The sequence below is a fragment of the Callorhinus ursinus genome, unplaced genomic scaffold (genome assembly GCF_003265705.2).
Source record: "Callorhinus ursinus isolate GAN/ISIS: 27379988/994484 unplaced genomic scaffold, GSC_fseal_2.0 scaffold38, whole genome shotgun sequence".
Lineage (NCBI taxonomy): Eukaryota > Metazoa > Chordata > Mammalia > Carnivora > Otariidae > Callorhinus > Callorhinus ursinus.
The window spans coordinates 2872673-2898912 of record NW_027397100.1 but is presented as its reverse complement, the minus strand read 5'-3'; the positions used below and the strand labels follow the sequence as shown (position 1 = coordinate 2898912).

The 26240-nt window shown below is 44.4% G+C and overlaps 1 protein-coding gene across 1 annotated transcript in view; it reads left to right on the top strand.

Moving 5' to 3' along the window:
• The first annotated feature begins 7953 nt into the window (after positions 1 to 7953).
• Positions 7954 to 26240, top strand: part of HNF4A (hepatocyte nuclear factor 4 alpha) — a 61066-nt gene continuing 42779 nt past the window's right edge. The window contains exon 1 of the mRNA XM_073880375.1: positions 7954 to 8109. Coding sequence (XP_073736476.1) covers positions 8061 to 8109 — 49 coding nt within the window. The 5' untranslated portion in view covers positions 7954 to 8060. The remainder of the gene's footprint in view (positions 8110 to 26240) is intronic.

Here is a 26240-nt window from a genome sequence, read left to right as displayed (position 1 = left end):
CTTTTCCCTGGGCCCTGGAGATGCCTCTTGCCCTCCCCCAAAGGCTCCCTCCCCAGAGACCAGGTGAAAGAATAATTGTTTTTTTGTAAATGACGTTATTGGGCTCGCTCTACCGATCCGAATTTTCCCGTCTGATCCCTTCCATTCCTGAAATGTCCAGCATGTACCCGAAGAAAACAACCTCCCGGCCTTCTTTCTTTCTTCTTCCAGATTTCTTCTCTCTGGCTTCCAGGAAAGAGGCCTGCATCTTTCGTTGACTCAGTGCTCAGAGAGCTGGGGCTGGACGGAGCTGACCTTCGGGTCCCAAACCCACATGTCTTTTGTCCATCTAGTGAAGGCTATTTCTTAAACAATCTTTAGCCCAAAACCCACGTTCATTCATCCAATAACAGCCAAACTTCAAGGACTTGTGGTTTGCTCCTTGAGGTGGGAACATTTCAGGTCTGAGCTTCTACAAAAATAATTGAAATTGACCTGTGGATCCAGGCCCCCCTTTTACAGATGGGTACACTGAGGCCACGCAAAGGGGTGTGACCTACTGATAGCTGCACAGCTTGTCCCCAACAGCACCCAGGTCAGAGCTTAGGCCCTGACAAGCCCTGCAGGCTGCGGGACCCCTCTCTGAGCATCAGGACTGGGAGCGCAAAGACAAAGCAGGCCCGAGGGAACCGTCTTCTGGGCCTTTTCTCTTTCTATCACTCCACCTGTCTGTCTCTTTATCTCTCCCCCACATCCCCCGTAGAATCTCATTCTCATTCCCATAACCATTTCCTCTCTCCCCACCCCACCCCACCCCACCCCACCCAGATATCATGACACACAAAAGTCCTTTTGTTTCCAGAGATAGTAAAATCTGCCCCCCCCCCAGACCTTGCCCTCCAGCTGGGGCCCACTCCCTGCCTGGCCAGAGAGCATTCCATTCAAAGACCTGAATGGAAAACAGGCCCCTACATCCTGCTGGATGGAGTGAGTTTTCTTCCCTCTTGGTCATTCCCACTGAGGCCACAGTCCTTGCATGTCAACAACCACCTGCCTACCTGGCTCCCAATAAAGTCCCTTGAGATCTGATGCAGTGGCTCTTTCTGGTCCCTCCCCCTCTCAGCTCCCAGAGCGGATCAAAAAAGGAAGGAAGGAAATTGAGTAGTGGGAGATGGAGTGAGGGCAAAACCAGCTCCCGAGAAAGGCCAGGAGAAGGGACTAACAGCCCCTACTTCGTGCCAGGCATGGCAACTAGCTCAGTGCACGTGTGCATGGGTGTGTATTAGTATTCCCTTTTACCAGTGGGATAATTGAGGTTTAGGGTGACCGCCCTAAAGCCCATTTGGAAGCCCATTTCCAAATGCTAGAAATGAGTGAAGAGAAACATGGATGCTGTTGTGAGTTTATTATTCGCAGATTATATCCTTCCTCCCTTTTTTTTTTTGGAGGGAGTATTTTCATTTCTAAAACAATAGTGATAATAAATGTTAGATTTTTAATTATTAATGTCCTTATATTGGGGGGAAAAAGGCTTGCTAGCCCTCTGCCAATTTCTTGAAATATTTTGGAAATTTAAGTGGCATATGACCCCTTGAATTAAATGGTATGCATAAGGTTGAATAGCTAGTAGGGAGCAGGCATAGGATTTGAATTTAGCTTCATCTGACCTCAAAGCCTGTGGGATCTTGACTTCCCCACATTGCCTTCCTATGCCTTGAGTACCAGAATGACAATGACAACCACTGGCATTTATGAACTGCTTAGCACACTCTTAAACTCATTGAATTATCACAGCCATCTTGCGTCATAGGTACAGTACCTATTCACCCTTTACAGACATAACAACTGAGCCTAAAGAAGCTGGATTCGAATATGTTCTATGTGACTCAGAAGCCCAATGTCTTGACCCATTTTCTTGCTGCCTCTCAACTAAGAAGGGAGAAACTCAGAGATTGGACAAAGGTAGGGACAATTAAGCAAGAAAGTGCCAATGTAAGGGGTGGGAATTCCAGATGACCTCCCAGGTTCCCCACTTTTGAAACTGCCCTTGAGAAGAACCTATGCCAATAAAGCAATGAGCAGGCTGGGCTTGCTCAGCCAGCCAAGGTCTGGATGCTGCAGACCTGAGGGTGAGGACTCAGGGTGAGGGTGCTTGCTCATAGCATCCTGGTTAGTTAAGATGCTGTTCTCAGTGAGGGAGAAATTTTACCGCAAGAAATCTGTAACAACATTCAAGCCTCTGTAGTATTTTATACTTTTTGAAGATCTTCATAGCCCAATCTCATTCGATTGATTGTTTGTTCATATGTTCATTCACCAACTGAGAGGGTTAAAAGCATAGACTCTGGAGTCAGATTGCCTAGGTACAAATTTAACTTAGTGGCTAAGTGTGCCTGGGTAGGTTACCGTGAGCTCTCCGTGCCTGTCTCATCACGAATAGTGCCTCATGAGGACATTCAAAATATTAAATAAATGAATACATGGAAAGCACTTAGAGCAGTGTCTGGCACATAGTAAATACTATAAAAGTGTCAGCTCTGAGCACAGTGGTCACTAATATATAGATCAGGGTGGAAAAACTATGGCTCACAAGCCAAATCTGGTCCACTGCCTGTCTTTATAAATAAAGTTTTATTAGAACGCAGCCATGCTCATTTGTTTATATATTGTCTATGGATGATTTCATGCTTCAACAGCAAACATGAGTAGTTGCCAGAGACCACATATCTAAAGCCCAAAATATTTACTATCTGGCCCCTTACAGAAAACATTTATTGACCCCTGAGATCTATAATGTTCCTATGCTCCTTGAGCTTGTAATTGTAATGTAACAGTCAGGCATTAAACAGAAGATGAATACAAGTAATTTATTGTAATGGAAGTAAGTGCCATCTGGGAGAAGAACTGGGAATTACAAGAGTTCAATCTAAACTACAATGGGTAGTCATGTGGGTCTTCTGCAGTGAGATGTGTTTTCTTTTTTAAAAGATTTTATTTATTTATTTGAGGGAGGGAGAGAGAGCGTGCACATGCACTTGTGTGAGATTGATCGGGGTGGTGGTGAGGGGAGAGGCAGAGGGATAGAATCCCAAGCAGACTCTGTGCTGAGTGGAGCCCTATGCGGAGCTCGAGTCCAGGACCCTGAGATCATGACCCAGTGGAAATCAAGAGTTGGATGCTCAACTGACTGAGCCACTGAGGCACCCTGCGAGATGTGTTTTGATGAAGAAGAGAAGCTGGTCAGGCTCTAAGGCAGTAATAACAATGTGGGTGGAAAGCTGGGGGAGAGAGCACAGGGCAAGGTCAGGTTCTAAAAGAAGCCCGCTGTGTGAGAAGGAAAAGGAGTGAACTGATCCTGGGAGGGGACACAGGGGCCAAGTCAGGAATAATCTTGGAGCTTCCCTCAAGGACAATGGAGAGGCATAGCAGGATTGTAACAGTGGGATGACATGTCAGATTTGCATTTGAAAAGATAATTCTGGCTGCATTCGAGGGGAATAGATTTGACAGGGTCAGAGCGGATGCTAGGATCCAGGTAAAAGGCTATTTCAATTGTCCAGGTGAGAAATGAGGATGGCAGGCTGCCTGTGTGGCTCAGTCAGTTGAGCATCAGACTCTTGATTTTGGCTCAGGTCATGATTTTGGGGTCCTGAGGTGGAGACCCGCATAGGGGGTGGGGGTGTCCACGTTGAGCAGGGAGTCTTCTTGAGATTCTCTCTCTCCCTCTTCCTCTGCCCCTCCCCCCAGCTCGTGCACACGCTCTAAAGTAAATAAATAAATAGAAATGAGGATGGTTTAAACCAAGATGGCGGCACTGGAGACAGGGAAAAGTGGATACATTTGTGACATGTTTAAGAAGTGGAATTCAAGGGGCACCTGGGCGGCTTCGTCAGTTGGACGTCTGCCTTCAGCTCAGCTCATGAGCCTGGGGTCCTGGGCTTGAGCCCCGAGCTGGGACTTCCTGCTCGTTCGGAAGCCTGCTTCTCCCTCTCCCTCTGCCTCTCCCTGCCCCCACTCACGCTTGCTCACTCTTGCACTCCCTCTTTCTCAAATAGATAAATAAGATCTTAAAAAAAAAAAAGGAAGTGGAATTCAAGGGGACTTTGTAGTGGTTGGGTGGGTGTGAAGGAAGTAGAGTAGATGAGGGTGCCATTTTATCAAGATGGGGAATTCAGGGGAAGGAGTTTCCATGGAAATGAGAAGGAGGAGTGCAATTAAGGGCATATCATATTTGAGATATGCGTGGAATACAATCTAGGAGGCAGCTGGTTATATGAATCTGGCCTCCAGAGGAGAAATTTAGGTTGGAGATACAAAATTGGGAATCACGAGTATACAGATGGCCATTGAAACCATGGTAATGAATGTGATTATGGGAGGAGAGATAACAGAATGAAAAAAGAGAGAGAGAGTAAATCTAGAATTAAGCTCCAAGTAACTTTAGTATTTAAGAACAGGTAGAGAAGCATGAAATGTCAAGAGACAGAGAAGAAAAAAAACAGTCAAGAAGGAAGAAATCCAGAAGACTATAGTGGTATGGATGGAGTCAACTGTCAAATGCAGTTGGGGTTCCAGTAAAATGTCCTTTGGATGTGTAGGCATGGAGCCATTCTATTGCACCAGTGAAGACTCAGTGGTGTGTGTGTGATGGCGGGGAGGGGTTGGACAGAAACCAGACTGAAGAGGGTAGTGTCGTAGGAGGGAGATGGGAAAAAGAGAGCCCTGGTGTAGACAGCTATTTTGAAAGTTTGGCATCGAAAGGAGGAGAGAGGTGAGGTAGTGGCAGAGATGGCGAAGGAAGTTATTTAAGGGAGGATTATTATTTTTTTAAAGATTTTATTTATTTATTCATGAGAGACACACAGAGAGAGAGGGAGAGAGGCAGAGGGAGAAGCAGGCTCCCAAGGAGCAGGGAGCCCGATTCAGGACTCGATCCCAGGACCCTGGGATCATGACCTGAGCCGAAGGCAGGCGCTTAACCATCTGAGCCACCCAGGCGCCCAAGGGAGGATTATTTTTAAATAAGAGAGATATTACAGCATATTTAAATATTGATAGGATTCTGCTTCTAGAAATTGTTCCTACAGATATACTTCCCACATGTGGGTCAAGATATTTACAGGAAGACATTCGCTGTGTGTAGTGACAAAAGCCTGGAAACATCCTAAGTGTCCTAACACGAGTCAAATCACTATGGGACAGTCACACAGCTGGGTCAACACTCAAGAGAATGAGGCAGCTCTGCCGGTATAGAAACAGCCCTTAGGTACCAAGGGAGAAAGAGCAAGAGGCAGAAGAGCGTCTTTAACACATTCCTCGTGTTTTGTGCATTGACATTTGTGGGTATGTATTAGTCAGCTTGGGCTGCCATCACAAAATACCATCGGCCAAGTGGCTTAAGCAACAGAAAATGATTTTCTCACGGTTCTGGAGGCAGCAAGTCCAAGATCCGGGAGCCAGAAGAGTTGGGTCCTGGTGAGAGCTCTCTTCCTGGCTTGCAGATAGCTGCCTTGTCACGGTGTCCTCACTTGGTGGGGAGAGGGAGTGAGCTCTTTGTGCCTCTTCTCTTAGGGACACTTATCCTATCAAATCAAGACCCCACCCTTATAACCTCATTTAACCTTAATTACTCCCTAAAGGTCCTATCTTGAAGTACCTTGGGAGGTTAGGACTTCAACATATGAATTTGGGGAGGACCCGATTCAGTCCACAGCAGTGTGTATGTGTGTGCATATGTTTAAGTGCTGGAAATATATACATGAATTTGTTTAAAAGTTCCCTCGAGTGAGATGTGGGAACTAGGGGAGGAGGAAGGCTTATTTTTCATTATATGTTGTTTGTGCAATTTTTCTTCTTTTTTTTTTAAGATTTTATTTATTTGCCAGAGAGAGAGAGAGAGAGAGAGAGCACAAATAGGGGGAGCGGCAGGCAGAGGGATAGGGAGAAGCAGGCTCCCCACTGAGCAAGGAGCCCGATGCCAGGCTTGATCCTGGGACCCTGGGGTCATGACCTGAGCCCAAAGCAGATGCTTAACCAACTGAGCCACCCAGGTGCCCCATGTTTGTGCAACTTTCACTTTTAACATGTGAATGTATTACATTTTCATTTAAAAAAAAAAACTAGTTTAAAACAAATGAAAGCAAAAGGAAAGATCACATCACATTGTTAAAGTTAAAAAGATTGACATCAGTAGTGATAAGGATGAAGAGCTAACAGGAGCTCTCTTACCCTACTGGCAGGAATCCAAGATAGTACGACCACTTTGGACAACCATTTGAGAGTTTCTTATGAATTAAACATATACATACCATATCAACTGGCAATTCCTTTCCTGGAAATTTAACCAAGGGAATGAAAACATATGTCTCCATGAATTAGACTTGTTCTATGACTTGTTCATGACTATACATAGCTGTTTGATTCATAATAGCCCCAAACTGTCAATCCCAGTGACTATGACCAGGTGAATGGGTGAACAAATTTACAGTATATCCATTCAGTGAAATACTACTTAGCAAAAAGGGACATGAACTTAGATGAATCTCATCAACATGCTGAGTAAAAGAAGTCAGACACAAAAGAGTGAACGCTGTCTGATTCTATTTCTATGGTATTCTAGAAAAGACAAATCTAATCTAGAGTGACAGAAAGCAGATCAGTGCCGCCTAGAGTGGGAGGTGCCAGAGGATTAATGGCAGAAGAATAAAGAGAACTTTTGCGGGGTGCCTGGGTGGCTCAGTCGTTGAGAATCTGCCTTCGGCTCAGGTCATGATCCCAGAATCCTGGGATCAAGCCCCACATCGGGCTCCCTGCTCAGCGGGAAGCCTGCTTCTCCCTCTCCCACTCCCCCTGCTTGTGTTCTCTCTTTCTCTGTGTCTCTCTTTGTCAAATAAATAAATAAAATCTTTAAAAAAAGAGAGAGAGAACTCTTGGGGGTCATGGAAATGTTCTGCAGTCGGAGGGCAGAATGCAGATTTCTGCAGTAGGTTGCCTTTGGAATGGGAAGGAGACCAATGGACCAGGGGCCTGGAGTCAGACCTGTTTCTCCATCCCTCACAGGACTCTCCAGTTTGTAATCATATCTGTGTCATAATGTCTTTGAAGAATCTTTAATATTGTCTGGCAAATGCCCCTCTCCCCCAGCAGTCCACAAGTTCCATGATGCCTATTTTTTTTTAAGATTTTATTTATTTATTTGAGAGAGAGAGAGAGAGCAGGGTGAGAGGCAGAGGGAGAAGCAGACTCCCTGCTGAGCAGGGAGCCCAATGAGGGGCTCAATCCTGGGACTTCAGGATCATGACCTGAGCCAAAGGCAAACGTTTAACCGGCTGAGCCACCCAGGTGCCCTGACGATGCCTACTTTGCTCATTTCTGTGTCTCTGGATACAGAAGTGGAGTCCAGCACAGGGACTGGTATACAGTGGGTGCTCAGTAAATACATGTAATGAAGGGGACATTGTGGTTTGTAATGGTACTGCAATTCCCCTGGATTGCCAGCTGGGACTGCAGGCAAAGCAACTTCTCTCTGCGGCTCCATTTCCTCCCTGAGGTTTAACTTAAACACGGTGATGCCCGCGTGCAACTCCCAGCCTCCAGTAGGGGTTCAATACCTACGGGCTTCCACTGCTCCTTTTCTCCGCCCACCCTCACTCCTGCCACATGCCACACCCATTATGTGGAGCCATAAAACCCAACCCAGGTTGGACTCTCACCTCCTCATCCCCTACTGGCCAGTCCCTTACCTCACGTTGGGGTGAGGGGCTGGTGTCCCCTATATCTGGCTCCAGGTGTCCGCAACCCCAGAGTGCAGGGCGAGGGCCCAAGTGGACCTCGGGGCTGGCCAGGTTGCCGTTGCGATGGTAACAGTGACAGGCCTCAGCCGCAGGTTCCCTAAGTGACTGGTTACTCTTTAACGTATCCACCCACCTTGGGTGATTAGAAGAATCAATAAGATAACCAGGCAGTGGCAGCTGGTCGTACTCACTGCCTTCCTGGTGGACTGGCTCCCGTGGCCCCGCTGCCCTTGTGTGTGGGGCCCGGCTCCTCCATGCCCCCGCGTCTCTGGCTGGGTGGGCTCGGCCATGGTCAGTGTGAACGCGCCCCTCGGGGCTCCAGTGGAGAGTCCCTATGGTGAGTGGGACCAGTGGTCGGGGCTGGGGGAGGACTGGACAGGGCAGGACCATGGTCAAGTTTGGGAGGCCATGGATGCCCCACTCTGTGGTTCCAAAGAGCCAAAGGCTCTCTAAGGGCTCTTCTAGAATGGCAGGACGCCCGGGCGATGCATGTGACTGGCTTCACTAAAGTCCTAAACAGGGGCATGGCATTTTTGGTCTGGGAAGTGCTGGGAGGGGCTGGAGGAACATGGAGCAGGGGTAGCTCATTTCGCCTGCCAAGAGAGACTGCTTTCCTGGGGATCTATCCCAGTGGTCTTTCCACAAAATTCCGCAGAGGGTGAGGCTGGAACTGCCATCCCCAGGTTACCAGGGACGAGTCGACAGGGAGGAGCCGACAGGGAGCCTTGCTGGGCCTAGCATAGAGCTGGATCATGGTCCAGGTGGGATGGGACCCAAAGGGAGGGTTGGCCCACCCCTCTGACGAGGGCCGTCGGCTCTGGATAATTCACCAAAGGGAAGCCACTTCAAGCAACACCGAGCGTGGGGCGTCGGGAAGGGGAAATGATCTCGTGCTAAATGTATGAAACTGAGGTGCAAGGCTAGGAAAGAGTGTGTTCCTGATGGTGAAACCTCAGGCTTTGTTCCTGGGGTGACCTCATGATTAGAAGGAGCCCAAAAGTCCCGCCGTCAAGGATGGGTAAACAAAACATGATGCATCTTTAGAGAGGAGTGCTATCCCATTGTTGAGGGGAAAAAATGCAGATCTGTGTGCAGATAGGGAAGGGCCCCCAGGTTACACTAAGTGAAAAAAATAAACTAAAGAACTCTGTGTAGCATTTTACATTTCCGATAACAGAACGGATATACGCGTGTGTATGTACACACACGTTTGTATTTGTATAGAAAACCAGTGGAAGGACAGAAAGAGACGAGTAACAGAGTTTTATCACTGAGGAAATATTTTTTAATGTTTTTTTTTTGCACATTTTGGATTTTTAAAAATTAGGTGCAGTTTTTAAATTGATTTAAATCACACAAACACACATAGTGCTTCCCTCTGGAATCCGGGCTCTAGTTTTATGACTTTAGACAAATTGTTCAACATTTGTGTGCCTCAGTTGCCCTCTCTTTGCCGTGGAGAGATGGTGTCTTAACGGCAGAAGATGAAAGCTCTTGGCACCAGGCACATAATAAGGACTCAACAAATATTATTTAAAATTGTCATCAGCTGAGGATAGATGGCCTCAAGGAATCGGGGACCGGTCTCTTGACTGGTCCAGGGGATCTTTCTTTGATCTGCCATCAAGCCGAAGTATGAGATGGTGGGGAGGGGGGCAGGAGAAGTAGCAGAGGCTGAGGAACCAAAATAACCTGGGGATCCATCTCGCACACCCACTATGTGACCTTGGGCAAGTTACTTCGCCTCTATGAATCTATTTCCCCACCTGCAAAATGGAGAGACCTGACAGGACCTATCTCACAGAGGGTGGTGCAGTGGGAGGAGATACCATAGCTGAAGGGCTAAGCATGCCTTAGGTGCTTCCTCCAAGGTTAAAACACAATTGTAAGACTTGATTGACCCTGTAGCCAGAGAAAGACTGTCTGCATAGGGACCAGATGGTCAGCTTCTGAGGAAGGAGAGCACCAGGCCACAAGCCTAGGCTAGAGTTGAACAGAAGGCGCCCCACATTCCTCCCAGGGGATACTATAATAATACCTGACAGCCTTTCACTGTCTCCCAGGTCTATGTACTTTGTAGGGTGTCCTCACATGCCTTCATCCTGACCTCTACACAGTGCTCATCACAAAGCAAGTGTGCAACACACATTTGTTGAATGGTTGGATGGATAGATGTTTAGATGGTTGGATGTTCTATGCCTATTACTTCATTTAATTCTTACAACAGTTGTTCCAGATAAACAACATTGTTATCTCCAAGAATAGAAGAGAAAACTAAAACTCAGGATTGTTAAAAAAAAAAAAAAATCATCTGACTTTAGTCCATTTGTGATCCTCTTGACTAAGCTACAGATCTGCCTGGGCAGAGAAAGGAGAGGTCCTATGGCCAGATTTGCAGCACACATCAACAAAAGAACATTGTTGGCCCGGGACAGTTGGGCATTTGTTGGTGTGTGTGTGAGTGCGCGTGCGCGTGCACATGGTAGTAGCTAAAAGACCTTGCTTTTTAGAGGAAATAAATCTGGGTTAGCATCCTGGATCTGCATCCTCCCTTTAAAGCTGTGTGGCCTACCCCTCTCTGAGCCCTCATGTTTCACCTATAAAATGAACTAGGGAAGTATACTGGGAAGCTCTAGGAACAATGTACTTTCTGATAAAAGAAAATACCAACCCCCCCCACCCCCATGGTTGTAACTGCAGAGGTAAGTTTCAGGGTAAGGGACGTGGTACATAGCAGAGCCTCAGGAGAGGCTCTGGCTGGCAAGATTGTGGTTAGCATCATGAGAGTTAATACGTAAGTGCTCAGAATAGTGCCTGACACTGAGCAAGTGTGCAGTAAATCTCACTTGCTGTCTCACATTTTTGAACCTTGGTAGGACAGTCTTTAAGGGGCTGATCTGTGGTGTGGTGATGCTGGGTGAACTTGACCCTCCCCTGAACTTGCGATGTGCTCATGGCACACTGGCTTCTCCTTTATAGTTCTCATCATGACTTGGATCAGATAGCATTGGTGTGTGTTGTGTTGTCTGTATCCCCCACTCAACTATAAACTCCATGAGGTCAGGGACTATCAGTGGTTTGTTTGGCCTCGCAAGTCTCACACAGTGCCTGGCACAGAATAGATGCTCAATAAACATTTGTTGGATGAATGGACTGAAGAAGGTCTTAAGAAACAACCCTATGACAATGGTCAGCAATGTCAGCCAGATCCATGCTCTTCTTCCTCTCTCCCTGCTCACCATGTTGGCTTTACAGACCCAACATGGCTGGTACATTATCAGGTATCATGTCTACCTTCAAGTGCCCGAAGCTGGAAGGGATATTCCTTGAAGCACTTGTTTTTTTTTTTTATCAAAAAGAAAAATTTCCCCCAAAACCTCCCAGCAGACTTCCCTGGCTTAAGGAAAGCTGAGATCAAGAATCTAGTGGAAAGAAATGGGAAAGCCAAGGTTGGCTTAGACCAACGATATTCTTTTCTTGGGGTCTGGCACAATGCTGCCACAAACAATCAGGGTTCTCTCAGAATGGATTTCTCAGCTTCAGCACTATTCACATTTTGGCTTGGACGTTTATTGTGGTGGCTGTCCTGTGCATTCTCAGATATTTAGCTGCTATCTTGGCTTTGACTCACTAGGTGCCAATAGCATCCTCCCCATCAGCTGTGCCAACCAAAAATGTCTCCAGACATTTCTAAATGTGCCCTGGGCACATACAGCACTACTGTGTTATGAGGAAGCACGAACAGCTGCTGCATGGTGTGTGCCACAACTGAATATCCTGTGACTCTTATGTTGTCATGTTTACTTTGGATTCAGGAACTAGCTCAGAGGCTCATCTGGAGCTGCCCTTAGCAATTACGAGGATAAGATGCTATAGTGTGCTTATCTGTGTGCTAACCAGACTCTTGGCTTCACTATTTTCTGACCCTTTCCTATGCCTTTTCTTTTAACAAGCTTCCCTTAGCTTCCCTTAATTATTTGTTTTGGTCCTTTGGGAGTTTGTCATTTTTGTAAGCATTTCAAATCTCCTGAGGGCAAGATCTGTATTTGCTGATCCTTGTTGTTTTACTACAGGCAACCACAGGACCTGGTCCTGTGTTGACTTTGATAGAGGCTTACTGAATGAATGAATGAGAAGATGGATGGATGAGTGAATGGATGTGATGGGTGGGTGGGTAGATGGGTGGATGGGTAGGTATGGTGAATGATGGATAAATGAATAAGTAGATGGATGGGATGGATGAAGAGATATGTGGATGGATGTATAAGTGGATGAATAAGTAACTGGGTGGATAAGTGGATGAATGGATGGATGGATGGATGGATGGATGGATGGATGGATGGATGAATGGATGGATGGATAGGTGGATGGATGGGTGGATGAATGGGTAAATGGGTGGTTGGATGGATGGATGGATGGATGGATGGATGGTTGGATGGATAAATGGGTGGATGGATGGATAGGTAGATGGATGGGTGGAAGAGTGGATAGATGGGTGAGTGGATGGATGGATGGATGAGATAGGCTGGGCTGGGTTAGCAGCACCTACAAGTGCTCAGAACAGAACAAATAAGGAGCCAGAGGGTGATTTGGCCACTGGTCAACAATCCTCCATGAGGGCAGGATATCTAAGTGATAGATGAGCCTGATTTTTCCTGGGTAGGTGGATCTAGTTCCCTTGACCAATAGTATCAGCCTCAGGCCAGACCAGAGGCTGTTGTCAGAGGCAGTTTGATTAAGTGGCGCTCCCGCTAAAAGCTGTACAATGGTTGACACTTTGCTTCAGCCCTCTGATTCTGAATTTCTTCATCCATCAAATGAAATTTGGTTGTTGTGAGGATTCTATGAGCTAATGAAGGAGGAAATAAAACTATAAAATACTTCATTTCTCTGAAGGGTTGATGGGCCCAAAGTTGGGTAGGAGGCCAGATGTTGGCCAGCTATAGGACTGTGTTGGACGTCAGGCATGGCTGCTCCCGTTCTTCGTTCCCCAAGTATAGACTCCCCCACCCTTTTCCCTTGTCTCCCCTCTCTTAGTACCTCTGCCCATTTCACCTCAACTCCGTTTCAGCCTCTATGGTTCACTAGTTCAGAAACCTAACTGCATGTGGAAAATCCTAGAATGACGTGTTTTGGAGCTCCACCCCAGACCTGGTGAATTAGAATCTCTTGGGGTGAGTTTCAAGAATCTTTATTTTTTATTAGGTTCCTTATGAGATTTTGGGTCCAGATGAGCTAAAGTATAGAAACCATCATCTTATTTTGTCCCATTTTATAAAGGGAGGATGTCAATGCCCAGAGTGGATCCTATCTCCACCCAGGAGGCTCCTGTATTCATTGTCACTGTTCCCATGTTCATTTTTCAACAAACCTCTACTGAGGGCTTATGGAATACAGGCATTCTGCTAGGTACTGTGTGATGGAGGAGAATGAAACGTGGCTTCAGATCTTGGAGAGCACCCCATCTGGTAGGGAAGACAGATGGCCCAGCCACAATCAAAGACAGAGTGACAGGATGTGGATGGATAGGGCACTGTGGGGACACAGAGGGACTTAGGAGGAGGGCAAGGGACCAAGGACCTTTTGATCCTGGAGAAGTGGCCTGATATCTAAGCTAAAACCCAAAGTGTAGCAGGAATCGGCCAGGAGAAGAGAAGGAAGGGAATATCATATGCAAAGGCCTAGAGCCTGGTATACCCTGCAAGGATTTTACTTGTACTTGACTGCAATTGATTCCATCCTTTATCGAAAGTATCTTGGGACTTTTCTGATTGTTCTGTGAATGATTTATCTTGTCCCTAAAAAGATCCCATAAAAGATTATGAGATGCTCCCATGTATGAACTGTGCCTTCCATTTCTTTCTGACTCACATGCCTCTAGCATGAGGGTGGGCCTTAGAAAGAAGAAAGGAATCTGTTCCCATTAAAGCCCTTCCTATGTAACAGGCAGGACTCTGCCGTTACCTTAGATGCTTTCTCCCTTTTATTTTTAATGTTTTATTTATTTATTCAAGTAATCTCTATACCCAGTGTGGGGCTCAGACTCATGACCCTGAGATCAAGAGTCGCGTGCTCCACCGACTGAGCCAGCCAGGCACCGCCCCTGTTTCTTCCCTTTTAATCCCTGCAGTGACCCAGCAGGGTGAGAAGTATTATCCTTGCTTTATAAACAGGGAAAATGAGATTCAGAGTTGTTAAGTAAGTTTTCCTGTATCTCACAGCAAATAAGTGATGAAAATCTAGTCTGCCTGACCCCAAATCTTTATTCTTTCAGTGACACCTGTTACTCTACAGTCGCCTCTGAGGATCTATCTGATGTGATTAGCAGCTCAGACCCCAGAGTCAGGCTTGGGGTTGCCACCTTCTTCATCTGTCAAATGGGGTGATACTGGTGGTACCCACTTTGGAGGGCTGCTATGAGAATCCAGTGAGGTTTCTATTTGGAAAGTATCGAGTGTCTGGCATGTAGAAAGTGCTATATACATTTTAATGATTTTTATAATACCTGTAGAGTGTGCACCTACTGTGGGAAAGGGACTGAATATGCTAGGCATCTTTTAGCAGCTGGGGGATACACTGAAATGAATGAATGCTATGTAACTGGTTGTTCCAGGATGTAATTGTCTGGGTGGAGAGTCAGAACAAAGCTTAGTTCCGGCCTTCAGATGCCTTCTGAAGCCAGTCGGAGGGATCTGTTCTCAGGGGCCTGGTTCATGAGTCTGGGCCTGTGGGGAGCAGACAGGAGGCATGGACATAGTGGGAGCAGAGCTGCCTTGGATCCAGGCAGCTGTTTATGAGCCCACTCAAGTCCTTCTGCTGGCTTTCTGCCTCGTCTTCTGAGAAAAGAGGGCGTGTTCCTTATTCAGAAGTCATCATGCAATATTCACTGGAGCCCGAGGAGTCAAGAAGGATGCTCCAGGGTTCACTTTGGAGGCCAGTGTGGGTGTTCAAATGAAGCAGGCTCCTAACCTCCCCCACTCACAACCTCTGGTTCAACCAAAGAAGCTGCATGCTGTCTTTGAATGGAACATTTGATGAAAGGGCTCCACGGTTCAACAGCGTTTGGAAAGCCAGAGGACCAGTCAGTGTGTTTCAAGCTGCAATCTTCACCCATTCATGGCTCATGCAATTTATTGGGTTTATGATTTAGGGCAGCACTAGCTGATGTAACAAACAAACCCAAAATGGAAGTTAGAAGTTTATTTACCTCTGTCATTCAGGGACCCCAGAAGTGGCCCTGACTCAGAATGACATTTGTCATTTCTGTTCCCATTCCATTGGTCAGAACTAGTTACATGAAGTTGGTCAAAGGCAGAGGAATCTGGGATGCATGGTCCCTATAGGCCAGCTGTCTTCCAGGAATCGCTCTAAACTATGGAAGGGGGAACATGAATTTGTTGCCATACAGTTGATCACCTCTAGCATGGGGTCAGGCACACACACAACACAGTCAGATATGTATAGCAAATGTGAATATACAATTTTTAACGTCAAACATTTCAACAGAAAAGTGCACAGGTCCATAGGTAGTGATAAAGCAGATGAGACCGGATGCTACTTACTGATTGGTGAATCTTGGTGAGGGATATGTCAGTGCTCACTGTACTATTCTTTCAATCTTTAGTAGGTTTGAAATTTTTCAAAGTAAACTCTTGGGGGAAATATAATTGTTAAAATTTGCTAGACTTATGAATAGACTAGAACAAGCTATAAATAGAAAAAGATTTAATTTAAGCTTAGGGGCTTTGAATTGTAACTTGAACGCAGGAGTTGGCAAAGTTTTTCTCTAAAAGACTAGATGGTGAATATTTGGGGCTTTGCAGGTCAGGTAGGAACTGTGGCAACCACTCAGCTCTGCTATTGTAGGATCTTGGCTGCATGAAAGTAGCCATAGGCAACATGTAAATGAATGAATGGGGCTGTGTTCCAATAAAACCTTGTTTATAAAAATAGGCAGTGGGCCAGATTTGGCCAAGAGGTTTTAGTTTGCTGACTCTTGCTGTAATATATGATTTTTTAAAAGCCTTTGAAGCACATTTTTTTTTTTTATTTTAGGCAGATACATTATTCCTAGAATTTAACTCAACAGTCTTTATTGGAAATTATAGATCAGCATGTCCCGGCTATTAGGGACCCCGAGTCTGTTAATGTCCCCTCACTACAGTAGATGAAATAATTTCAGCACATTTGCTGTTCATATATTCAGCTGGTTTCTTTCATTATCATTTTTTGCCTTTTCTTTGAATAAAAATGTACTCTTTGGGGCGCCTGGGTGGCTCAGTCGGTTGAGCATCCGGACTCCTGATTTCCGCTCAGGTCATGATCTCAGGGTCATGAAATTGAGCCCCACATCGGGCTCCGCGCTTAGCGAGGAATCTGCTTGAGATTCTCTCTCCCACTGCCTCTGCCCCTTTCCCCTGGTTGCCCACTCTCTCTCTCTCTCAAAATAAATAAAGTCTTTTAAGAAAAACGTGCCATTTAAAAAATATTTTCATTGAAGTATAATAATGTTCATACAGACAAGTACGTGAATTATAAGTCAGAAACAGATAAGTGAAATTTCACAAAGATGACCACATTTTAAAAAATGAAGTAAAGTAGAATAGAAAACATCCTCGTCCATCTCCTGTAGTGAGTAAATTTTACATGTGTGAGACTTTTGTTTCATTTATACATGTTTATGGATGTGTGTGTGGGGTTGTGATCACAGCAAAATTTTATAAAGTACTTACTGGAGTTTTACACATACTAACTCCTATCTTCACAATGACCCTGTGAAGTGGATGCTAATATTGCCATTCCCATTTTATAGATGAGGGAATGGAAGCACAGAGAGGTTGAGTCACTCAGCGAAAGTGATACAGGCATTTAAGAGGAAATGCTGAGGTTCCAACCCAGGCAGGTAGGCTTCAGAGTCCCTGTTTTATAGGGTCATGGTCAAAATGGTTTCAAAGCCACTGGACAGAATGTTCCCAAAGATTCTTTATAGACCTAAAAATAGTATACTTTTCCTTAGGTGTACCCAAGGGGTAGGGCTGATTTTAGGAGTACATGGACAAACATTTTTAAATCTTACTGACTTTATATTACTGTGTGTTAGAAAATTTTATAACTAGCATACTAAAGCACTAATACTTTTGAAAATTAATATATGTCTTCAAAAGAAAGAAACATATCAAGTAAATAATTACAGGTAAATAAAGTACAGGTAATATGCAGGTATGATAAAAACTGTGAAGAGAAATACAGATGTCTAGGTCTTTGGGGTCAGATACTGAACTTGACATCATGTGGCCCAGATCTGGGTCTTGGTAAATTCATCTTCCAGTTCTTTTCTTTTTTTTCCTTAAGATTTATTTATTTATTTATTTGCCAGCGAGAGAGAGAGAATGCGAGTGAGCGAGCACGAGCACGGGGAATGGCAGGCAGAGGGAGAAGCAGGCTCCCCTCTGAGCAGGGAGCCCGATTTGGGGCTCAATCCCAGGACCCTGGGATCATGACCCGAGCTGAAGGCAGATGCTTAACCGACTAAGCCACCCAGGTGTCCCTCATCTTCTAGTTCTGATTTATTTTATCACTTCTATAGTACTTACTATGGGCCAGGCACTGTCCTAAACAATTTGTAACAATTACTTCCTTTAATTCTTACAACTGCCCATTGAGGTGGGTACTGCCATCATACCCATTTCTCAGAAGGGGTAACAAAGGCTCAGAGATGTAACTTACCCCAAACCACACAGACTACAAGAGTCAGAGCTGGGATTCAAACCCAGGCATTGTATTAGTCAGGGCAATGCTAGCTGGTGTAATAAACCAACCCAAAATGTAAGATAGAAGAGTTTATCTCCTTCACACAGGGACCCCAGCTCCTTCCATCTTGGCTAGAAGATTAGTTTTATTTTAACCACTGCCCTCCATGGTGATAGGTAGAACTTTGTCATTTTGAGCTCCATGTGTTCTGAAAAATGGGTGAATAATGCCAATTCTACTTACCTCTCAGGATAGCTCTGCAGGTGCAACCAGTGTCATTGGATGTAGTCTTAGTATTGTTGTTATGTTGACCAACACATACTTTATAGTGTTATTGTGAAGATTAACTGAGATAATGGAGGGAAAGCTCGTGGTTCATATACAGATAACATGAGCTGTGGATAACAGCAATGATAGCAATGTGGGTATGTATATGAAAACACTGAATATTGACTTATCTCCAAATTGGGAAATAGTTCTATAGGATCTTTCCTCTTAGTAAGTTAACACATTACATCTAAGACTGAAAAATCAAGAAGTAGTGTTATAACCGTGGTATGTAGAAATACAGAGGAAAACTAGCTAAAACAGTTGCAGGTGGTTGCCGCTGGGTGGTAGGAATCTGATTCAGGGAAGAGAAGGTGAACAATTACTATTATTGATTATCAGCTTTGTGAACGTATTTGCTTTCTTTCAACTGCGCACCTATACAGCCTTGATTAAATTTTTGAAAAGAAAAATTAAATTAAAAAGGAAAAGAGAATAAGGAAACCCTATTTCAAACACTCTCAAGCGTACCTGAAAACAAGAGTCCTGGAACAGAAAGCCCCAGAGAGAAAAAGCAAAGTTAAAGTTACAGGAGAAATTCAGAATACATTCATGTTCAAAATCCCTGCTGAACACCTTTCGGTACTTTGCATCACCTGAGTTCTTTTTTCCCTAACCTAAGAGGCCCCACGCAGCCCAACTCTTGTCTGCCCCTCTGCTGGGCTCTCCTGTCTTTGTTCCCTTTGCTCACTCTAGTTCAGCCACACTGGCCTTTTAACAATCATTTAATCTCTCCAAGCATATTCCTGCCCCAGGGCCTTTGTACTTGTTCCCTCTGCCTGGAACACCCTTTTCCCAGATCTTCCCGTAATGGATTTCTTCTCATAGGTTTGGTCTTAGCTTGAAAGTTTTCCACTTAGAGCGGCCTTTCCTTGATCACCCAAATCTAAGACCACCCCACCTCCACCCATTACTATCAATCCTCTTATCTCCTACAGCTCTGGAATTGTGCATTCATCTGTCTCCTTCACTACAGTGGAAGTTCCATTAGAGCAAGGAATCTGGCCTCTTGTTGCCTGCTAAATCCTCAGCATGCAGAACAGTGCTTGGCACACAGTAGGTGCTCCATAAAAATTCGTCAAATGAGCCACTACAGCCAGGGACAGTTGTGTCAGTATGCTGAGGGGCTGGATGGGCCAGTGGCATGGGGAGGAAGCTGCAGCTTCTGTCTGGGCTCTGCCCTGGGTAAACAGGCCTCCCGCTGCCCAGACAGCCACTATTTGACAACTGTCTGCTGTGGGACTGGCCAAGCCTGGGCCACCACACTGCCAAGGCCCCAGGATTCCCTGGGCCCTGCGGCCGAGGCAGCCACACCCCAAGGAGAGCTTGTGAAGGAACGGGTCGAAAAGTTATCCAAACAGGCATGAGGAAGGGCGGAGCCTGTGGTGAGACACAGAGGGAACAGTTGGCCCTTCCCTGGGCAGAGCCCAGAGACGCTGGAGGGAGGCCCTGGCACATCCAGTGGGCAGCTTCCCAGGCGGGGCCTTGCTTCCAGGCTGGGCCTGCAGGACCCAGTTCTGGTCCCGGCTCTGGTCCTGACTTGCAGAGGGACCAAAGGCACTTGCTACCTCTGGGCCTCCGTTTCCTCCTCTGTAAATCAAGGGGCCATGGCAGGTCAGTGGTTTTCAAATTTAAACAAGCAAAAAAAAAAAAAAAAAAAAGAATGGCAGCGGCAATCTCTCTTCAAACAAAATCTTACCCGGAAGTCAATTCATAGGAATGATACAATGGAGGCCCTCGGTTTAAAGCAAGAGTGGAGGGGCGCCTGGGTGGCTCAGTCGGTTAAGTGTCTGCCTTCGGCTCAGGTGGTGATCCTGGGGTCCTGGGATCGAGTCCTGCATCGGGCTCCCTGCTCCGCGGGGAGCCTTCTTCTCCCTCTGCCTCTCACTCTCTCTGTCTAATAAATAAAATCTTAAAAAAATAAATAAATAAAGCAAGTGTGGAGGTGTAGGAAGCTGCCCACACTGTAGTCCCAGCCCGTTTGGAGGAGCCCCAGGGTGAAAACCACTGGGCTCCTTGGTCTCTGAGTTTCTTCAGTGCTGTGTAGTAGAAGTGCAGCCAGAGGGAGCATCTAGACTCGTCTAATCAAATAGAGACCCAAGTTCAAGCCACACAGTGTGACCTCAGGCAATTTACTCCACCTCTCTGAGCCTTGGTTTCCCCTCTCTAAATCTGACGTCATAAACAGTACCTCCTTCATGGTATCCTATGCTCAGCACAGAACTCAGCACCTAGTAAATTCTGAATAAGAATAGTGGGGGAGAAAAAATCAATGCTGGTTATTAGGAAAAGTAGTCGAAATGACCAGAAGAGCCAGCTCTTTGTTGCTATGAGTTAGGAAAATATTTGACTGCCCTGAACCCAAGTTTCCTTCTCTGTAAAACATGGTCAAGGATTTAATGGAGATCAGAGGCTGAGATCCAGCCCACCCAGTTTGGGGTTTTTTTGGAATACGATTTGAATTGACTACCAGGCTTTAAAAATCCCAACTTCCTGCTCCTTTCAAAAAAAAAAGGGGGGGAAGGAAGCTCTAGCAAAACTGGTCCCCCATCGTCATGAGGCAAGAGTTGACTGGAGCAATGTAGCTTGGGTGTGCTTTCTCTAATTTGGGGCCGTTCCCACCATTCCTCAATGCCCCTACACTGAAGTTACTGATGAACATAAACCATTGTTTGCTGCACTGTTTTTCTTACAGGAAATTGTGAGATTGATTTATGTACCACATGTTCCATATACTACTGAAAGCAATTGAGTTTGGGACCCCTGATTGCTAAGACCAAGGGAAAGCTCATTATTTGTGAGAACAATCTCCTAGTTCATAGATTTACCATTTTTTAATGTTACTGTTGAAACATTTAAAATTACATATAAGGTTCCCATTGTACTCCTGTTGAACAGTGTTACTCTGGATGCCACAGCAGTGACTGAGTTCACTGCTCACTCATCGCCTCCATGCCCCATGCTGAAGAGACCGGTCCTAGCCAAACCTCATGGGCTCATATCCCTGGCTGGCTCTTCTCTCCTCCCTACAATTATCTCTGGCGTCCCCACCCTTGTTGCCTGCTTGTCTATCTGGAGGACCCAGACTCCAGAACTCCGGTCCTGTCTTCTAGAATTCTCCACTTGGGAAATCTCACCTCCCAGCCCCCATCTGGCAGCCATTGTGTTTTCTTTATCAGACATTCACATAAAACAATAGTCAATTTGAAACTTAATTACACACCCATTCTTCTGTCTCCAGCCTGCCCAATTTATCCCAAATCCAGTGATTTTAGGGGTGGAGCTGGGGTGGGGAGAGGCTTATTTTTTCCCTCTTCTCCAGGGCAAGTCATGGTTTTCACAGAGATAAGGTGGACTGGGTTTGGGGAGGGACACAGGTCCTTCTATGGCAAAGGTACAGACTTTGTTTTTGGAAGAGATAATGTCCACAGCTCCCCTGGGAGGATAAGAGAATCCTGAAGGACTCAGGGAGCAAGGCGGTAAAAGGAATCTTGGCAGGGATGAAGACTCCCCCCCCTCCAATGGGGAGGCCCTGTCTGGTTGTGGCTGAGAACTTGTGCTGCAGAGTCAGGTTAGCGCTATGCAAGCCGTGTATGCCTTGGGTGCGTGACAGTACCTCTCTGACCCTCAGTCTCCTCCTAAGATGAGGACAAGGACAGACCTATCCTAGCGCAGTGCGTTTGCCCCTAAGTGCTCCATAAATGCTAGGCTATCATCATACCTTTTGAAAAAGGGCCCATAGGGGCCGTGTGGGATAATTTTAATCAGTTTTTATTTTGCTTCGGTGCATTTTTGTAATCCTCCTACCATGAATCTGCTTAAAATAAATAATGAAAAAGTTAATAGAGGAGCAATAAAATTAAGTGGAAACGTCATCCTAACACAGGGCTCCAATGTGGGGTATTAGATGTGGAAATAGGTAAGAAATCTTAGAGTCTAAACTTCACACACACTCATTTAATATCTAAAATCGAAGCTCCAAGAGGAAAAGTGATTTGGCCAAAGTCTACAGCAGGTTAGTGGCAGAGCCAAAACCGGAATGGCAGACCGTAGAGGTCACGAGGTCAGACTTTCCCAAGGCCACTCAGACAAGACAGATCCTATCGTTAGACGTTTGAAAAAAGCTGGATTAAAGGAAGTTGTCACATTTCAGCACTGAGCACTCCTCAGAATCCTTAACACATGACAGTGCGTTGGGCACTTCAAGAGAGATCTCCAGTGTGCCCACAATGGCTCATTACCGAGCCCCTTGAAAAAATGAACACCCATGAAAGCTCTCCCTGCCCCAAGCAGAGAAATGCTATAGCTTAGATACATTCTTAGATTTAAAAAATAATATTTTTTTAGATATTTTAAGTAGTATGATTTTTTTTAATTTTTATTGTTATGTTAATCACCATACATTACATCATTAGTTTTTGATGTAGTGTTCCATGATTCATTGTTTGTGCATAACACCCAGTGCTCCACACAGAACGTGCCCTCTTTAATACCCATCACCAGGCTAACCCATCCCCCCATCCCCCTCCCCTCTAGAACCCTCAGTTTGTTTTTCAAAGTCCATCATCTCTCATGGTTCGTCTCCCCCTCTGATTTCCCCCCCTTCATTCTTCCCCTCCTGCTATCTTCTTCTTTTTCTTTTTTCTTAACATATATTGCATTATTTGTTTCAGAGGTACAGATCTGTGATTCAACAGTCTTGCACAATTCACAGCGTTCACCATGCACATACATACCCTCCCCAATGTCTATCACCCAGCCACCCCCTCCCTCCCACTGACCCCCACTCCAGCAACCTTCAGTTAGTTTCCTGAGATTAAGAATTCCTCATATCATTGAGGTCATATGATACATGTCTTTCTCTGATTGACTTATTTCACTTAGCATAACACCCTCCAGTTCCATCCAGGTCATTGCAAATGGCAAGATCTCATTCCTTTTGATGGCTGCATAATATTCCATTATATATATATACCACATCTTCTTTATCCATTCATCTGTCAATGGACATCTTGGCTCTTTCCACAGTTTGGCTATTGTGGACATTGCTGCTATAAACATTGGGGTGCACGTACCCCTTCGGATCCCTACATTTGTATCTTTGGGGTAAATACCCAGTAGTGCAGTTGCTGGATCATATGGTAGCTCTATTTTCAACTGTTTGAGGAACCTCCATACTGTTTTCCAGAGTGGTTGCACCAGCTTGCATTCCCACCAACAGTGTAGGAGGGTTCCCCTTTCTCCGCATCCCTGCCAACATCTGTCGTTTCCTGACTTGTTAATTTTAGCCATTCTGACTGGTGTGAGGTGGTATCTCATTGAGGTTTTGATTTGGATTTCCCTGATGCCAAGCGATGTTGAGCACTTTTTCATGTGTCTGTTGGCCATTTGTATGTCTTCTTTGGAGAGATGTCTGCTCATGTCTTCTGCCCATTTCTTGATTGGATTATTTGTTCTTTGGGTGTTGAGTTTGATAAGTTCTTTATAGATTTTGGATACTAGCCCTTTATCTGATATGTCACTGGCAAATATTTTCTCCCATTCTGTCGGTTGTCTTTTGGTTTTGTGGACTGTTTCTTTTGCTGTGCAAAAGCTTTTTATCTTGATGAAATCCCAATAGTTCATTTTTGACCTTGCTTCCCTTGCCTTTGGCGATGTTTCTAGGAAGAAGTTGCTGCAGCTGAGGTCGAAGAGGTTGCTGCCTGTGTTCTCCTTTAGGATTTTGATGGACTCCTGTCTCACATCTAGGTCTTTCAACGATTTGGAGTCTATTTTTGTGTGTGGTGTAATGAAATGGTCCAGTTTCATTCTTCTGCATGTGGCTGTCCAATTTTCCCAACACCACTAGTTGAAGAGACTGTCTTTTTTCCACTGGACATTCTTTCCTGCTTTCAAGTAGTATGATTTTTAAAAATTACATTCAAATCGTCTGTTGCTGGTAGAAAGTTAAATTTTTCATAATCTCTTTCCTTTTAAGTTGGAAATATTACAAACGCACGGAAAAGCATAGAGAATAACACTGTGAACACTAACGTCCCCATCGCTCAGTTTTGTGGAATCCTAACCACATGACCATTTCTTCACTGGATTCGGGTTTTGTTTTAATGAGAAGTGAGGTATTATACTTTGCGTTGAAGCCCCCTTGTCCCTCTGATCTCATCCCCCTGCCACCCCTCTCAGAGGTGACCACTGTCAACTTTTGCTGTTTGTCATTGCCAGACATGTTTTTAAACTTCTACTACCCGTGGCTACATAAACAGTACATACTATTATTCTGTAAAGGTGAACGATGTAGTCAAATGGTATGTTGTACGCATCCCTCAGCACCCTCATTTTGTTCCTTCATATCACAGCTTTTTGGATCTTCCCATGCAAACACAAGTAGCACTTGATCACTCACTGGAAATGCTGTGTATGAACGTCCCAAGTGTATTTACTCTGGTTTTTGACAACGAAGTTGTTTCCCGTTTCTCGCTATTTCGGAACAATGCTGCAAAGAACATTCTGATACCCGTGCTGCGGGTTTCTCTGGGATAACACGCAGGAGTGGAATTTCTGGATCTCAGGCAGTGGACATCCTCACTTTGATGAGAGTTTGGTAGATCTCTCAGTCTTACCCACCAACTATGACTTCAGTCCGCAGCGTCTGTGGTTCCTGTTGCTCCGCATCCTCCCCAGCACCTGATTCCAAAAGATGATGAATGTAAGATGAGAATTTGTATTTCCCCTATTATGGGAGGGAAAGGCTCTTTTTGTCATTTGAGTTTGCACTGGGAGTGCACTTGTTCATATCCTTTGCCCATTTTTCTATTGCATTATTTACCTCTTATCATTTGAGGGAACTATTTATTCTTTTTTTTTTTTTAAGATTTTATTTTTAAGTAATCCCTTCGCCCAACGTGGGTCTCAAACACACAACCCCGAGGTGGAGAGTCTCACCGTGGAGCCAGCCAGGTGCCCTGGGCACTGTTTATTCTTGATCCAAACCCTTTTTCAGTTATATTAGCTGAAAGTATCTTTGATCAGATTGCAGCTTGTCTTTTCACTCTCTTTAGAGCCTCTTTTGTTGTAGAAAAGTTTACAGTTATGTGGAAGTTACATTCTGGTTAAATTATAAATCAGGTCATTAAATTTACTAATCTTTTCCTTTATGGTTTGTGCTTGTTGTATCTTGTCCATAAAATCTTGCAGTGCACTGGGATCATAAAGATATTGTACTAAATATTTTCTTCAAGTTTTATTTTGCATATTTAGGTGTTTATTCATAGGAATTGATTTTTGTGTGTGGTATGAAATAGACACCATTATATTTCTCTTCATATGGATAACCAATTGGCCCCAAACCATTTTTCGAATAGGACAACCTTTGTTTTTGTTTTCCTTCCTTCCTTCCTTCCTTCCTTCCTTCCTTCCTTCCTTCCTTCTTTCTTTTTTTTTAGAACATCCTTTCTTGACTGAATGCAATGTCATTTCTTTTTGTCTCCCATTTTCAGATATATGTAGATCTGTTTCTGGTCCACTTATCTATCTCTAGTAGCCACATTCAAACAATAAAAAGATTTTTTAAAACCCAGGTGAGTGAACCCACAATTATACCAAAATAAAAAGTTTAATTTTAAAAAGTCCCCAAAAGAAATGGTTGAAATCATTTAATAATATATTTTATTTAATCATATATTTATAATTTCAACATCTAATCAGTAAAAAATAATGAGATACTTTTGTTCTTTTTAAATACATAGTCCCAAATATAATGTGTATTTTACACATACATCTTAATTTAAACCATACCATCATGCTTGACAGTGTACCTAGAGCTTTATATATTGTACGGCATGTCTTTCTCTTTGTTCGTTTATATAAATTTTAGGATGATGCTGAGTAGGACAGAACAAAGGTTAGAGACCAATGGCATGTTGATCTCCTCCACTGGATTTCAGTAAAAGCAACTACCATATTCTGAGTGCTTGCAATTTGCCGAGTACTGGGCTAAGTGGCTTTGTCCTATTGGGCTTTTAATTGAAACTTCATTGAATTTATTGATTAATTTGGGAAGAACTGACGTCTCTACATAATAAATCCCTCTGCCATGAATATGACACATTGATATAGGTCTTCATTTATGTTTATATAAGGGTAGGTATAGGTCTGCTTTTATGTTTTTCAATAAAGTTAGATAATTTTAATAATCCAAAGCTTTTTGTTAGCTGATTCATTCTTAGATAATTTATCATTGTTATTGCTATTGTAAATAGGTTTTAAAACTGAATCTTCTCATTTGTTGGTGTTACATTTTCAACATATTAAAACCAAAATGCTTTTAATATGTAGAAAATGTATCCAGTAGCCTTGCTAAATTCTCATATTATATCTGTTTTTAATTTCTTGTTT